The sequence below is a fragment of the Fundulus heteroclitus genome, chromosome 13 (genome assembly GCF_011125445.2).
Source record: "Fundulus heteroclitus isolate FHET01 chromosome 13, MU-UCD_Fhet_4.1, whole genome shotgun sequence".
Taxonomy (NCBI): domain Eukaryota; kingdom Metazoa; phylum Chordata; class Actinopteri; order Cyprinodontiformes; family Fundulidae; genus Fundulus; species Fundulus heteroclitus.
The window spans coordinates 7,088,597-7,106,455 of NC_046373.1; the positions used below are offsets into that span (position 1 = coordinate 7,088,597).

General features: G+C 36.7%; 1 protein-coding gene across 14 annotated transcripts in view; it reads left to right on the forward strand.

The window, feature by feature from the left end:
• Positions 1 to 17,859, forward strand: part of adgrb2 (adhesion G protein-coupled receptor B2) — a 351,672-nt gene that overhangs the window by 206,401 nt on the left and 127,412 nt on the right. For all 14 annotated transcript variants that reach the window (XM_036144964.1, XM_036144962.1, XM_036144961.1 and 11 more), the window contains 5 exons: positions 4,158 to 4,264; positions 6,524 to 6,718; positions 8,462 to 8,530; positions 11,733 to 11,841; positions 12,072 to 12,218. In XM_036144964.1, coding sequence (XP_036000857.1) covers positions 4,158 to 4,264; positions 6,524 to 6,718; positions 8,462 to 8,530; positions 11,733 to 11,841; positions 12,072 to 12,218 — 627 coding nt within the window. The remainder of the gene's footprint in view (positions 1 to 4,157; positions 4,265 to 6,523; positions 6,719 to 8,461; positions 8,531 to 11,732; positions 11,842 to 12,071; positions 12,219 to 17,859) is intronic.

Genomic DNA, 17,859 nt, shown 5'->3' on the forward strand with positions numbered 1-17,859 from the left:
GTCATATACTGTAATAGGACAATCTTAGACTGAACAAATTATAAATCTACTCTACCAGTCAAAAGTTTGGACTCACCTTCTCATTCAATGGGTTGTCTTCATTTTTATTACTATCTCTGGGAACTCTTTCCAGACACTTGGAAAGCCGAAGGCCAAGAGTGACCAAAGCAACTGAAATATTCAAGCTGTTTTGAGTTCTTGCACAATTTTGTGTTTGATACATGTACTTTTTAGTCATAGTCTTGTTGTCTTCACTATGTATCTGCAATGTAAAGACTCAATCAAAAAAAAAAAAAAAAAAAAAAAAAAAAAAAAAAAAAAGGGAAAAGCCATTGCTTGACAAAGATGAGTCCAAAACTTTAACTGGTTGTGTATTCTTGGACTCTCTGCCAACAAACACTCCTTGTGGCCTTGATGTAAAACTAAGAAGGGGAACAAGCATGGTGGAGGACATGTGATGTGGTGACCCTAGGGAAGCTTTTTAAAGTACATGTAGTCAACTCTTTGGTTGATTGCGTATAGCTAAGGAACCCAACCGCAGGCACGAGTTAGGCAGATGAGGAAAGTGAAGATTAATAAAATACAGGGTTCAAAATTCATAAAAAAACAAAGACCAAATGTAGCAAAGGAATTCGTAGTGTATAACAAAATGTGGAACGCACCCGGAAACCTGATGGGAACACTAGCCTCCATTTATTCACCATTCATTTAAATGGTGAATGATGGAGCGAGTACAGGGAAAGGTGATTAGCGGAACAATAAACAGGTGAGTCTAATTACCCGAATAGGCTGCAGCTGCCGGGGAATACGAACGCTGACTGAGAATGGCAAGAAATGTTACAGAGAGTATGAAAACAGTGCTAGGTAATGGAGGAGAAATAAGAGAACATGATGAAAACAAAAGCACAGGGATGAGTAAAATAATTGCTAGATGCAATGGGAGGCTAAGAAGATACAGAGCTCAACGCCAAAGACACAAAATGCATCAGGATTCCATGAGATCATGTCACTCTTAAAAAAAACAAAAAACTAGGTGATTTTAAATAATGGTCTGGTGGCGTTTGCCTGTAAGCTGAAAATGTGTTGCCATTGGGTCTCTCAGAATGGTAAAGATCCAAAACAAGGATGAAAGCGAGGAGGCCTTCCAGCCTGAAAGACACAGGGCTCAACAAGGGTAAATGATCAAAACACCAGTGAAAACTTGCAAAAAGCTCGTCAGCAGTTATAAGAGATTGTTGTGATGCAAATAAAGATTTTTTTTCAACAGCTGTTAAGAAGGGTATAAAACATTTGCAGGCCATTTTTTTTAAATAAAATGTGAACCAGATGCATATTTTTTTATTATTATTGATCCTCCTATATTTCCTATTATCTTTTGAAAGATCACTTCACCTCACTTCACTTTTTTAGGTCCCCAAAGTGCGATTCATTGCAACACGTGGTGGCGGGCATTACACATTCGCACAAGCAATTAATGACACCAGAAAATAGAATGAAACTCATAGTTAAAATTTTATCAATCCAAACAGGTGACAATGAGAGCAAAATTATTACACATACGTTAAATTGGAAATTTTATTTACAACTCAAAGTATTTGTCTAGTAATACCCACACTTTTTACAATCTCTTTAATTTAATAGTACCAAGAACCACATTTATCCAATGTCTTTTTGCTTGAATGCAGACTTCAGTGCACCAAAATCCGCCTTTGAGTCACTTAATAAAATTGGCTAAATGCACAAAGCCTTTTCAAAGAAAGAAAAACACACAAAAAAATCCTACTGAAAATCTGATGAATCTGTTTGCTTGGCATGCTCATATAAGTTAAGAAAATAAATTATATTTTATGAATTTCTTTTTATTATTATTTTAAATTTACTTGTTTTATTATTTTGGCCCTTAAGTAGTTTTGACTTGGCAATTTTGGCCCTCGGGACAAACATTTTGTCCCGAGGTTAGACCCCTGGTCTAGAGAAACTTTGCAAAGAGGAATAATAAAATATGTCTGTCTTTGTTCCCCACAACCTTGGGAAATATTACACAAAAGACCGAGTGCTGTCCTCCTGGCCATAGAGGGTTGCATAAGAGGCAGCAATAATTGGGCCTCTGGTGATTTCTTGAAATTCATATTTTTTTTCCACATTCAATGAATATACCAGACTTAAAGGTTGGTTTTATAAAGTGTTCTGTGAGATTTTACTACAACATTTTTACTACATTTTTTATTTTTTTATTTTTTTGCATGTTCTCAACTCTTATTCACCAGAGGTGCAAATAGTTCTGTCTGGTACTGCCAGGGCTTGTCATTTGTAAAATTCTAAAGTGAAATAAGACATTACATTCCCAGCAAGTTTGTGAGATAATCTTAACCAAGAAATAAGCAAAGCACGAGCTTCGCCTTTTAAAAGGTGCAGAAATTACATTGCACTGCTATTACTCAAGCAGCAACAGGAACAATTTAAATTGCTTACTTTCTGCTAAAGAAAGAATTGCAAAGAAAAAAAAATAAAGAATGGAATCAATGACTTACATGACAATACATTCAACATCTGCCTTTAATTAGCACAGTTAATATTTCCTACTTGCACTTTTTATGTTCTGGTTCTTTCCTCAACCATTGTAATTGGAAGAAAAACTGCAGAACTGGTTAAACCGAGGGTAGCCTAATTATTTTCCATCAATGGAAAGTCTCTTAGATATGGCCTTTTATGTGAATGTGTTTCACCGCGTATTGAACATGGCTGGCTCAATCAGACACCCTGCCAGTCAGCTTTAAAAGCTGTAGAATCCTGTTTGATCTGAGATCAAACTTTTAGATCTTGCTGTATGATATAAAGAAAAAATAAATGTGTCTGGTGTTTTGTTGCCTTCACCGATTTATGTCCTGCCTGCCAAAGTCAAAACAACAGACTTAGATTAATGCAAAGGACGGCCTGTATGATGTGTCTTTCTTTACTGACCATAAAAAGGGTATTTTGTAGTTTGTTTTGTTGCCCGTGTTACAGTAGCTCTTGGGCCATATCTACCAGAGCTCCAGATTGCCTTCTGGTCTGCACATCACAACCGCATGCAAACAAAATATGGTTTCTAGAAACCCTTCCCGGATGGGACAATTTTAAAAACAAATTTTTTGGTATATCTAAGTTGTAGAAATTATGGAAGAGCAACTTACTTTGCAGATGTCTTCTATTTCATTCTGAGTTAGAGACCACAGCAAATGTATCAAAGAATTATTTTTCCATTCACCCTCACTCTGTTTCAATTAAACTTCAAACATGTCCTGAAAAAGTTAATGACTGAACCCAAAAGGTTAAGACTGTCAAAGAAAACACGAGCTACACTTGGTTCAGAAGAATCATTGACCTAGCACTCTTTAAGGTTCACGTAGCTCCCGGTTTTAATTTGATATCCTCAGCGTTAGTGCTGCTGTCGGCCTTTGACACCAAATTGATATTTTAGCAATTTTGATTGGGATCCTACAGTCCCATGTATACACAGATATTTTTTTCAGAAACTGCAGAAAAAATATTCTTTTAAAAGATATCTTGAGTAGGAAGGTAGCAAAGCTACTACTTTGAGATTTGACTTCTTACCTCTATGAGCGAGGGAAATATCATTTTGGGTCCACTTCCAGACTTGATGATCGCAGTTTAAAATTTAGGCAGTATTTGTGTTTGGTGCTTTTACTGGATTTTATACATATAGAGTGGGGTTGCTTGAACAGCATGTTACCTTATCTTTCCCTTTCTGAAGAGTGGCCTTTTTATTTGTTGAGTTTTTTGAAATGTCACGTTAAAGAAGTCTGTGTTATTGATTGTCTATAAATGATTGGGAACTTTTTTTTTTATTTAAGAGAGTAGATTTTTAAATGTTGCAAATATGACCAAACCTATTTAAATTTGAAACAATAGAAAAAAGCAAAAATGTTAATTAATAATATTTTAAAAGAAATCCCCTTTTTAAAGGGCAATATATCATTTTCGCATTTTTGTGAATGCCATCTCCTGTGATGTGTTCATGCCCCATCTAGTTGTATTTATTTATTTTTTGCTGGGCATAGACATTAAGTATGTACATTCACCAAAATAATGTTAATTTATTCCAGTCTGTATCATGTTTTATCTGATTTTTCTTAATTATTATTTCATTTTTCTAGGATCTGCTAGTCGTCGATGTATGCTGGACAATAACGGAGTTGCTTTCTGGGGTCCTCCGAGCTTCGCCAGATGCGTCTCCCTTGAGTATAGACAATTACATTTAGCTGTAAGTCAGTGTTCATCATACTTTCTCTCTTCATCTCACAACTGCTCTTTGCTGATTTATTTATATCATAAATTCAGGCATGGAAAAGAAAACACCTGTATTTGCCCAGCTTACATCATTTGAACCACTTTGTTGCAACATCATTCTCCAACAGGTCATTACTTTGTTCAAAATTGGAGAAAATAAGAGCTTTTCCAAAAGTCTTTCTCCCCTTTAAAGTTAACTTTGGAGCTATGCTCTACTTTTAATAAACTTTATTTTTCAACACGTTTACTCAAAATAGAAAATGAACAATCTCTTTATTCGAGGCTTCAGTTCCCACTATCTTTAATTAGATTTCCCAGGGTGTTGCACTCACACTTATCAATTAATGAACTCAGCTAATGAATGTGTTCATCAGGGAGACTCTTTTCCTGCTTTGTGAACCTCAACCTTTTCCAGCTTCTCCTTGATGGTGGAAGAAGATGGGGTCAGGGATTATACGTGACAGATCTTTTTGCACTCTTAGCTTTTGTTCCAACCTTTTATTAACACCGGAATTCAATTATTCATTTTGGGCGATGTGGTTATCTTCTGTTCTTCCTGTCTGCATCACATTACACATTTATTTTTTTTTTAGGATTTTTTATATTTCCATTTGAAGCACAAACTTTCTGTACCTCTTGCACCTCAGATCCAGTTGCTCTCCTAGATCTGTGCTATGTTTCACCTTTCTTGCCTGTTTGTATTCCAGACACCAAAAAAAATCACACCTTACTGCATAACCGCGTCTTGAAATTCTCTTTCATCTTAAACCCAAAGCATTTCTTTCATTTCTCTGGCAATGTATTTTTAGATATTGCTACACTTTATTCTTGTTATCATGGAGGTATATAAAGCAGAATGTTGTCTGGCACTGTCTTGCTGAATTTAGCAATGTGTTCTTTAAAAGTCTTAAGAACGGTGGTGCCTTCATAGATGTGAAAATCAATGCTACATATGTACTCAGGCACTTCGCACATTCATAATAATTTACCATTTGTAAGTTGATTTAAATTTTTGTTGCTGACAAGTCACACGGTTTTTCTCCTTTATAATCTCAAGAGTGTGATTTGTCAATTTTGCCTGTTTGACCTGATAATGTCAGTTATGGTTCCATTGTGCCAGCTTTGTGTATATATATATATATATATATATATATATATATATATACACTTTATGTATTTAATTTTTTTGCAGGGTATGCAGTGCCCTCCACAATTTACTTGGAAATGTGTGTGAAGAAACATAAAAATAAATTAATTGTTCTACGTACTGTATTATCTTACTCACTTTCACAAATGTAATATCGAGCCTTTAAGTCCAGTCAAGTTTATTTGTATAGCACATTTCAGCAGCAAGGCAGTTCAAAGTGCTTTACATCATGAAAACATAAAAACTTCAAACACATCAAAACGCTTACTGGTTGTGAGACTACTAACAAGCATTAAACTGTATCAAGTGAAAACATCATTACACATTATGGGCTGAAAGCAACTCTGAACATGTGGGTTTTCAGTCTTGATTTAAAAGAAATTAATGTTTTGACTGATTTACAGTGCTCTGGAACTTTGTTCCAGATTTGTTGAGCATAGAAGCTAAATGCTGCTTCTCCATGTTTGGTTCTGGTTCTGGGTCGACCAGAACCAGAAGATCTGAGTGGTCTGGAGGGTTGATACAGCAAAACAAGACAACATTCATGTAACATAGATGCTCACTGATCTTCTCATGTCAGGATGTACAGCTGAAAACAGATACCATTGTATAAAAAGTTGCATCACCATTTTTTTTAAATCTTCAATAAATATCACCCTTACCCCCCATTTATTATTAACCAAACAGTTTAAATACAAAAATAAAAAATAAAAAAAACTTTAGTTGATAGAATAATTCTTGCACGGGTTTGTGGTGAGTAGTCAATACAGTTTGTTTTCTCTACTTGTGGATGGCTCTGCATCAAACACACTGACCCTTTAAAATGCCAAAAAACTTTGTTTTCATTACTTGCATGGCACTTTGCCATTTTGGAAATTGTCTTTTTAAACCAATCATGTTGCAAGTTACTTGGTGTGACCAAGCCCATATTGTGTTAAAGGCAAGAAATATAAAAGGAGTGAACATTTAAAAAAAAAAAAAATTGTTGGAGTATTTTATGTGTGTTCCATTTGTGTCATGGTCTTTGTATAAGTTAGAGGTGTAGCTGTCCATTTTCTTAAATGTCTTTTTCTCCATGCGTTCTAGTTACTCGAGCATCTTGCGAAGGGTCAGAGGACCCTGGCCGGGGAGGGGATGTCTCAGATCGTACGGAGTCTCCTGGAACTTTTGCAGAGGAGGAGCTACTACAGTGGCGACCTTCTCTTCTCCACGGAGATCCTGCGAAATGTGACGGACACCTTCAAAAGAGCAACCTACATCCCAGCTTCCGACGACGTGCAGGTGGGGAGAACGTCTGAGGCTTCTCTGTATGCCTTGAAGAGCATCCTTTTTATGTCACAAAAACAACAAATTACTATTGCATGCAAGACGCAACATATTATTATTTGCAAATGTATTTATGTATTTAAACCATTTTAAATGTCATGTTACAACCATAAACTTAAATTTTTGTTTTGTTTTGTGTGAAAGCCCAACACATAGTAGAGCACAATTGTGAAGGGAAAGGAAACAGGCCTTTACACATTTTTCTCAAAATCATTTGTATTCCACGCCCTTTACTCAAATGAACCCTTTCCCCCAAAAATACTAGTGGGCAATAAAGCTCATTCTGATTCTGATGAAGATAAGGTAACACAAAAAGAGGTCAGGGATACAGTTGTGGAGAAGTTTAAAGCCATGGAGGATTACTTTATGAAACAACATCGCATGAACTGCACATCTCACTGAGCATTGTTGAATGCCTTATCTGAAAAGAGGCAAGGCAAGGCAAGGCAAGGCAAGGCAAATTTATTTATATAGCACAATTCAGTACAGAGACAATGCAAAGTGCTTTACATGATTAAAATATAGGAAAATAAAACAGAATAAAAGCAAGTAGGGATAGTGTAGAAACAAAAAAGAACATTTGAAAACAGTAAAACATTTTAACTTGAACATTCAAAGGCAATTCTAAACAAATGTGTTTTTAATCTCGATTTAAAGGAACTCAGGCTTTCTGCACTTTTACAGTTTTCTGGAAGTTTGTTCCAGAAAAGTGGAGCATAGGAACTAAATGCTGCTTCTCCTTGTTTAGTTCTGGTTCTAGGTATGCAGAGAAGGCTGGAACCAGAAGACCTGAGTGGTCTGGATGGTTTATACGCTGATAACAAGTCTGTGATGTATTTAGGTGCTAAGCCATTTAGAGATTTATAGACTAACAGAAGTATTTTAAAGTCTATTCTCTGAGATATAGGGAGCCAGTGTAAGGACTTTAGAACTGGGGTTATGTGCTCTACTTTCTTAGTCTTAGTGAGGACGCGGGCAGCAGCGTTCTGGATCAGCTGCAGCTGTCTGATCCACTTTTTAGGCAGACCTGTGAAAACACCGTTGCAGTAGACAGAAGCAGCCAGGTGGCCCAAAGTTACTCTGGAGGAGCTGTCAAGATCAGCAACTCGGGAGGGAGAGTCTGACGGCAGGATGATTATCTGTGATTTTATCCACAAATGACAAAGCGACAAGATGAAGTAATCGTTAAACACAAGTCAAAATGTGCACCGATTATACTGGCACTCAAGTGGAGGAAAATCAGTGAATAAATCCTTGTTTAGCTTGATAAAAGACTTAAGATTTATAGCGATGTTCATATGGACAACAACCTTAAACATCTAGCCAGAGTCAACATGGAAAGGTTTACATATTTGCATATTGCTTTGTTTGAAGTACAAGGTATTGACCCATGAGAGCTGAATACCAATAAATTCCCACACTTATTAGATATTTATTTTGATAAATTTGGAAAACCATGTTTTTTTTCTAAGAATTGTGGCTTTAATATGAAAAGAATCGACAAATTTAAGGGAGTGTGAATATATTTTGCTGAGTACTGTAATTGTATGTTTACACAAGAGTTGTTTGTTAGTTTTCCAAGGCAATAAACCGCAACATGCCCGAAGTATTAACAGCTGGTACGTTTTAGCTAGATTTATGATAGGGGACAGTCTGATGAGCATTCTTATTAACTGAGCGTCTTCCTCCTGTGTGTAGAAATTCTTCCAGATTGTCAGCCACATGTTGGACTTGGAAAATCTTGAGAAGTGGGAGGACGCACATCAGGTAAAATGTCTACCTATTAATTACAGTATGTGATTGGACATGTGAATATTTTAGTGTCTCACACTGGCAGATGCCCCTGAGTAAAAATGTGCTAACTTGACATGTAGAAACGATAAACAAGACAGTAGCATATCTTATTCTGCATGGTCACTATTTTTAGCACTAAATCCTTGCTTCCTGGACTTTTTAGGACAAGGATAAATCTCACAAAACATTCCACTCTCCAAGCATTTTTCTGACATATGACCAAGACAGTTGTTCACCAATAGTTCATAGTGCTATCAGCTTGTATTTAACCATTACATGCATAGTTCAGAAGGTGTCATTTGAAATAGTAAGGTTTTAAGTATTGGTTGCAGAGAATATAATTTCATACTTTCTTCAGCAAAGATGGAAGTTCTTCTTCTTTTTTAAACTTTTATTAGGAAAATTTGATAATTGCACAGGTCAGAGTGGGTCTATTCTGAATAAAGCCAGGTGCATAAAAACACACATTATGATTGGATTAATTGATTGTGTGTCCATATAAACGGTACAATCCAATTATTTTTTAGTTTTTTGATCCAAATAAATTTCAATCTGATCGTGAAATTTTGTGCATGTATACATAGCTAATGTCAAGCTGTAGATAGAGATTTAGGTGAATTAATCTCCTAGTTGGAGCTTTGATCAGGTGACGATGCTTGTTGGGCATTTGCTTTGACAAGTGATTCTTGCTCTGAAGACTGTTATACTTTATCTTTGAGCATCTTCTGCTGTAAGGTTGTATTTAACGTTAAACGCGAAGAAAACTGTTAAGCTTACATCCCTCGTCTCATTCACTATTTGGCTGGATAGCTTCAGTTATATTTCATCCTGGTGTTGCGCTTTTTGTTGCTTGCAGGTCACAAGGACTTGACTCTTGTTTAAGTAGCCACTGACACTCATCACTCAGTTTAGATTCCATTAAATAGTAATACATGTGCATGTCCTTTTTGAGTATTTTTTATCTTTGCTGCTTATGCTGCTGTGGTGGATGATGTGTAAACTAACGCTCTCGCATCACAAATCTGTTCCTGTGGCATATTTGTTCTGATTTCCATTAAGTCACAACAGATTTTCTTTTGACAAGTTGAAAAAGTGCAACGGCATGAACTCTGCACCCTAAACACACCATATGTACAGTGTGTGCTAAAGCAGCAGAATGCAAGGGCTGTGCATATGTTTCATTCTGGCCTGACGAGCGATAAAGGTTTCACAGCTTAAAAACTGTGTTTAATAAAATATATAATCAGTGTACTATAATTCAATATAATTTCCTTTGATAAGTCCATACTGAAAGTCGTATGCTTGTTTAACTTTAAGGTGGTCCTAACATCTCAGTAGTATTGAAAATGCCTCCTTTACTGTTTTTGCAAAATGAATAATGATAAAGGTTTAATGAGTAGAATAGTGGGTTTTAAGAAATCTCAGTTTGGTTTAAAAAACATTCAGCTCTGGTTGTATTTTTCACTTTGAATTAAGGAGGATTAAATGCAGTCCTGTTTCAATAAAAAAAAAACTTTGCAATAGCAGGAGGCTCTATGACGCGGAGGATAGACCAGGTGTCCCATGTACATAGGCCAGTTCTTGAATCAGCTGTTGTGGGTTTGATTTCCAGCCTGTGCCGCTCACTGCATGTCCTCCTCTTCTTTGCCCACCCTTTTTCTATGTCTACAGTACTAATAAAAGCACAGTCAAACCTTAGAAAAAAAACAAAAAAACATCACCATCATGTCCCAGCACCAAATTGAGGATCATGAGCTCGTAACAGTTGGGTAGCTGCAGTATTATCAAAGGGCTTTGTATGTTCTTTATCACCATGTCTCATTTCTAATAAGTACCCAAAATGCTAGCAGACAAGACAAGTGTTGGCACCTTCATCTGGGGCGTAGTGCTTAGAGTTTTCAGTCAGCTCTATGATGAGCTGTGCAAATTAACTGTGTCAATACAAGGCAGCAAAGCAGGAATTGCTCAATTTCTAACTTCAGTATAATACTCTGACGAGAGATGAGAAATATCATGGCTTTTCAGTATTGTGAGATTCCATCCCACCTGTAATTGCATTACTTGCTTTTCTGCAAAAAGTAACTTATTTTGTCCTTGTACAACACTGCAAATTTACACCTTTCATTCATGTCTGCTAACACACAATATTCACAACTGTGACATAATGTCTGCTCCCAAACAGCAAACATGGTACAGGTAATGTGGTAATCTTGGACTGCTTTACAGACAATATGCCTTAATTGATAGAACCATGAACCATTCTCTCAACCAGAAAATCTTCAGGGCTGGGTTTGGCTATCAGTTTGTGATCTTAATGCTGGGTTCACACGGCGAGATAATGATGACAATCGATCTCCCCCCTTCCGTCAATCCCGATTATCATGATCTCTCTTAAGATAATCGTAAGAGAAATCCCTGCCGTGTGTGGGGTGTTAAGAGGAATCTAGTCTTCTCGGTAGAACGTTGGAACTGCCCCGACCACAAATCAGGGATATTCGAGAAGTTACATCACAAAGTTCAGCTCTCACTGTGTGGGGTGGTGATCTCATTTAGTTGCACTAGTGGTCCTTTTTTTAAATCATTCTTAAATCATTCTTTGACAACTACACCTTTTGTCAACTCAGGGTTTTTCTGTCTGATATTATAATCTGTACAATGACACTTATGAAACATTTAGATGTGATCAAAAAAGCAAAAACAAAAATCGGTAAATATGTATATATTTCTTCACCGCACTGTATGTACTATAAGCCGACTATACACATGTTATGTAGACATGTCAGGACTTAATGTTTCACAAAATACACTTTCCTTACAGTTAGACCTACGCAAAATACATTATGAGATACAGAACAAGACATTTTCAGAGCAGCTTTAGAATCTTGTTTGTGCTTGAACCACTTATGTTTTTTTGCTTTTTCTGGATATTGTTTAACTTTACAAGCTCATGTTAGAATGGCTAATTGGCTTGTTTTGTAACTTAAAATAGTAAATTCCTTTCTTTGGGACTTCTGCTAAGAGCATGAATGCCACCAGTGGTACATGGGTAAGCATGGCACTAAATGTTCTTACCAAAGGAAAAACAGGATTACAATGAGGCATGTTTCAAAGTTGGTTTGGATTTTTATCAGGGAATCACATCTCCGCTTTTTTTTTTTTATCTTTCCATCCACAGGTCGCTCCTGGTGCTGCTTTGCTGATGAGAATATTAGAAGATTTTATTCATTTCATTGGAGAAGCACAGAAGCCTTTTCAGAGTTTTCTGACAGTGACAAACAATCTCAGTAAGTCGATGGGAATTTAATTCACAACTCATGACAGATAAAATCATGTTGACACTTATCTCAGACATTTGCTTATTTTGTGCTTTTACACTGAGCTAGTCAGAAGTTGAAATTTTAGCATCCTCTGCTAACACTACTCCAGGAACTTTTTAAGATAAACTTCTCTGGTATACATTTTTTTTTTCTGCAGAATTGGATCAGTGCTTTTTTTTCTGTTTTGTTTTCTTCAGTGATAACCATACAACGAGAGCCAGTGTCAGCAGTGTCAAGCGATATCAACTTTCCCATGAAGGGACGGAGAGGGATGAAAGACTGGGCCAGAACAGCTGAGGATAAGCTCTACATCCCTAAGGAAGTCTTTACTATCCCTGCTGAGGGTAAGAGATTCACAGGAAAATATAATTTGCCATAAATTGGGGGCTTATTTTTGTCTGCGCTAATCATTTGGTAATATGTTCATAGCCAACCCATATACATCATCTGCATACAGGTGTAGTAAATTAGAGTATTATTTAAAACTGCATTTATTTTATTAATTTGATTATATTTGTATATAGAATCATAAGACAGATAAATATAATTTAAGCATTAATGTTTTTTTCAAAGCTAATAAAACCCCGACAAAAGGTTCCTTCAAACAATTCCATAAAATAAAATGTTATTAAAGGCAATTCATTAAATGATAATAATAATAATAATAATAATAATACAGGAATTGTTGTTGTTACAATAATTTTACACAATCTGAGGAATACTGATGACTTGAAATGTGTCCACTAAACAGTCGTTGACACCTTCCGCAAGGAGAGTAAACCTCAAAACGTTGTTACTAAAACACTCTTAATAGTGCTGTAACCAACATAAACATGTATGTATAAAACGTTGAATAAGAAGAACATGTGGTAGAAAAAGGTGCACAAGGATCAAGAATAACTACAGCCTTGAGAGGACTGTGAAGCAAAGCGTATTTCAGAGTTGGGGGTGAAATTTATAAGGCAAGGACTGCAGCTGAAGTCTATGCTTCAGATAGCCAGACTGTTCAGCAGCGGTCCAAACTATTCCTTTATGATTAAAGTAAATTATCTGTTTAACTGGAAATCAAGATCCCAGAGGATGGAAGAAGAGTGGAGAGGCAAAGAGGAATTGTTGCCTTTATGTGATGACTTGGAGAAACTTGTCATCTGCTTCCACAATGTTTTATCAAGTACAAAGTCAGTGCAGCATTCTACCAGGAAGGTTTAGAGCTATTCATGCTTCCTTCTGCTGACACGCCTTTTGGAGGTGCTAATTATTTTTTCAAGCAAGACTTGGCACCCACCCATACTGCCAAATGTATTAATGCCGGATGCAATGTCCATGATATGACTGTCAATGATTGCCCAGCAAACCTGCTTACCGTACACCCTATAGAGAATGTATATGGGGTTTTGTCAAGAGGAAGATGAGAAAGACCAGACCCATAATGATGAAGCGTTTTGGATAGACTACTTTAACAGTATTTTTTGATTTCCTGATGGTAAATAATTACTGTGAACCAGCCTTAAAGTAACAACTGCATGAAGTAGTTTTTCAGCATCACTCCTGGACAGGATATTTGTAATTTAGGCAAAATTTTGGAGGTGGAAAAAAGGAAATCCTTAAAAACCTGTTTAATATGGGACCCACGTGGGAGCCAGTGAAGGGAAGCCAGGACCGGAGTATTATGCTCCCTTTTACGTGTTCCTGTTAAAAGATGTGTAGCAGCATTTTGCACCAGCTACAGCTGGTTACTGTTTAACTGTTTCCTTGAAAGGATGGTTTTATTTTTGCTATTTTTCTCAAATGATAAAAACTACACTTCACTGTGGCCTTTGACTGTCAAGTTTAAAATCATTGTCTGTCTTAAAACCTAGATTTGTCACTATGAACCTAACATACATTGGCAGGGAGATCCACCCGGGGCTCTGACATCTTCCGCTCGGACTAAAAACAAGAACCTCAGTCTTATTCTTATTAAAATGTAAAAAGTTAAGGGCCATCCAAGCTTTAATTTCCTCAAGACACAATAAAAGAGGTGTAACGGACCATGCCTGGATGGTACATATATTTTTGGCAATCATCAGCATAGCAATGGATAGAGATGCCATGTCTTCTAAAAATAGACCCTTGGGGAAGAAGGTACAGAGAGAGAGGTGACCAATTTAATGCCATCAGATTAAGTGATTTACAAAGCACTTTCATTTTCAAACACTCCTAAGACAATAACTTCTGTCTTGTCTGAATTTAATAACAGAAGATTTAAAGTCACACAAGTTTTTATATCAATAAGACACGCATTTAGTCTACATAACTGATTTGATTAATCAGGGTTTAAGGAAGATATATCTGAATATCATCAGTTCAACAGTGGATGTTTAACCCATGCTGTCTGGTAATTTTACTGATTGGAAGCATATATGGTAATGAGGACTGGACCAAGGACTGAACCCTGTGGTACTCCACTGGAGTTGCGTACTGAGGATGAAGTAAGCATGTTCAGGAGGATGCCAATGATTAGGTTTTTAATGGAATCAATCTTCTTTATAAAGCTCGCTGTGAGCTAAAGGAATTGATGAATCGACAGAGCTAGGATTTTGTGTAAATTTGGCAACTGTACTGAAAAGAAACGTTGAATTATTTTTATTTCTCCTCTAATGATGAAAAATACAGTGTTCTACCTCTGCGAAGGTTCTTTTTATACAATAGTATATTTCAGTTTATAAACTGAATTGATGGTCCTCTAATACAGCAAGGGGTGTCTGGGATCACTTGCACTCATTTTGTAGCGCTCTTTAAAAAATCCTTCTTACAAATACAAGGAAATAGAGAAATATAAAAGTTTTACATCGATAACTGAATATTGCTCTATTGGATATAAAGCTAGTCTCATTTGAGACCTTTTGGATTCTTTCCACCAAACATGGACACTGTAGAATAAAATGTATTGCCACACTGAAAAATGATTAATTCAATAAAATAATTCTGCGATAATCCTACTTGTTATCCAGTCATTGCAATTAGCTGGACTACCACTGTTGTCAAACTGAGTTATTGGTATATCATAAGTGAGAACGATTAGATTTTATTATGCTATCCCAAAATATGGATAGTCGCTTAAAAATATTGCTATGAAGGTAGAAGCAGATGGCAATCATTTAATAGGGAAGCGGACATCAGCAGTAAAATATGTCTGTTATACTTTGAGTTATCATTCCCTCTCATCCAGCCTGCTTCATTGAATGCTTTCTTTACTGAAGGTCAGAACAGCTCCCCCAGTAAAATAAAATCACACATTCATAGATGTTACTTTCTTAGGCCCACTGAATGCTTCTTAAGTATTAAAAAAAGTGAAGCTGACAAGGATGTGAACTCTAAAACGCCCCCTGGAGGCTTTTCAAGAAGATGTGTTCCTTTTATCTGTATGGAGGTTTGCTGTATCATTTTGAAGGCATCTTGCTGATAAAGAAATTTCAATCATGTGAGTTCATTGTGATGAACTCAAGCAAGAATAATTATGTTTGTATAAAAGCGCTTAATGCTTTTTTCTCCCTATGAAGTCTAACTTGGCCTAAGACAAACACATATACAGTATGTTATTCAAATGCCAAAAATCAAACAACTAGGGCAAAATGCTGAAAAAACACAATACCTGAAAACACTGAAGATAAGATTTTATAAGGAAAACAAGAAAAGGAATGAATGAGTAGGAAGAAAATTTCAGTGGCAGATGTGATCCGCTCCCACCGAAGCCAAAGGTCACATCCCACAGGAAATTATACTGGCAGACTTTATGTCTGGCACTCCATCCCCTTTCCAAATTAAAGTTCAGAAAGGGTGTAGGCCAGAAGTGCAGCGCTTCCTCTGGCCTCTAACTTGTGCTGATGATACTGTTTGATTATGAAACATCATAGCACATCTCCCTGGGCTCACCTACAGTGTTTGTTTTCATTCTGCTCACAGTCATGCAAATATTGTGAAATACATTTAATGGATCTTCTTTACATATATCATTGTTTTCTTATTATTAAAGCTCACAAACCTAAAAATAAGTCAGTGGAAACAGCCTGAACTCTGTACCTCCTCCTTATCATTCTCCTCCCTAGTCATATCTATGTATGAGGTGATGACTATGCTGAGACAATGCGACAAATGCATTTTACATTTCAGTTGGAGGCTGAAATTCTCAAAACTTACATCAAACTCACAGCAACCAGTCTATGCAATTTGGAGGTGTGTTCACACTATCGCCACAGGGAGTTCTATTCCAATTGAAGTTGAAGTTTTTGCTGTTTTGTTTCACAAAATCTCCAAATCGCAATGCAAGATTATTGAAAAATCTTGAGCTGTGTGTGTGTGTGTGTGTGTGTGTGTGTGTGTGTTTTCTGCCCCATTCTTTGGTTATTGTGCAATAAAAGTGCATAGCTAAAGAAAAACATTCACACAGGGACTTCCTTATAAGATATTCAACACACGCTGTTACCTTTTTAGCATGAACTCCTGAATAACCTTATATCCAAACTGCATAAAGCAGTTTCAGTTGGCACAATATTAGCCTTCTTTGCCCCCTGGTGGGAATTCTGCCTTCTTCCATTGTGAAGCCATGATTTCATCTGATGGCTTTTAATTTGGTTGGTTCATTTACCACATTATGAAAGCCCATCTCAGATGGACAGCTTAAATGTGATCGTAATGCCCCACTGGCACCTCAGTTTGTGCACATACGCTCATTGACACACACGCATGTAGCCAATGGATAGGCTTCATGAAGCGCTTCAGCGAGCAAAGGCAATCCCTGCTCCTCAGTGAATTCTGAGGGGGCTAACTCCCTCCGTATTTCTCCTTCTCTGACTAACACACATATACATATATACAGTATGTTTCTATTTCAACTATCCAATGATTTATTTATGCAACCCATGTATAAAGTTGGAAAACAAAAACCCTACATTTCATATGCTATGTTTCAAGCCCATAAATGTTTTATTGGGCATGCAACTGATCTATTGGTAAGTTTTAAAATCCCAGAAAAGTTCTCCTTTTTGAAAAATGTGTCTGAGACGGCAAATGGTTCTTTAGATGAAATGAATGTATCTTTGAAAACTGTTAGCTTCCCTGTTTAGTTAACACCGTTATTTACGTTGTAATCTTTAACTGAGAAGAGCCAAATGCACCAGCATGGAAAGGAACACAGTGTGCAAACAACTTCCTAAATTGCAAATTATGCTATCACTACATTAAGAGTCTCCTCAAAATCTAATTTAATGTCAGACAGTGATAAAAATAAATTGGGTGTTTATTTCTAAAGAGTATATTTAAATATCTTGATTCAACTGTACTATGTAAACAGTTTGTTGCTCTTCAAAATGGCGTGCATACCAGTGACATGTCGAATGAATGTCAAGATACAAACTTTTACCAGCAGGACATTATACTTCCCCATAATCAAGGCTACTGCTTATACTCCAAATAGCTCACCAGTTGTTCTTTTTTTTTTTACTTTAAGGAGCAAGAAGAGCAAAAGCAAACATGCAGGATAACAGCCTTTGATCACTAATTGTAGCAGTAAATTCTGGCTTTCCACCAACCCTTAAGGATATCTTTTTTCTGATAAATTACATCTTAAAGTTCACAGATGGTGACTGGTGGTGTGCCATTTTGCCGGATTATGGCTGACCACCAATCATTCCGCCATGCAGCAAGTGGAAGAGAGTGACGAAAACTCTCTTCGTGGGAATTACAGTTTCGTGATTGAGTGCTTTTGTGGCATTAATCACCGTTGAGCGCAGGAATGCCACCCCCTCACATACTGATTTACCATTTTGCTGTAATACACTGACTCTCTCATTTGCATGCCTTCACAGACCCAGTCCAATTAGGTTCCATCAAACTCTCAGACTTTCTCATCCTGACTTTGATCTTGATTTTTTTGCCCCCTCACAATCTCACAATTGCTTTTTTTTTTTTCCCCCACGCTGTTGAGATCTTTTTTGTCTCTTCTTT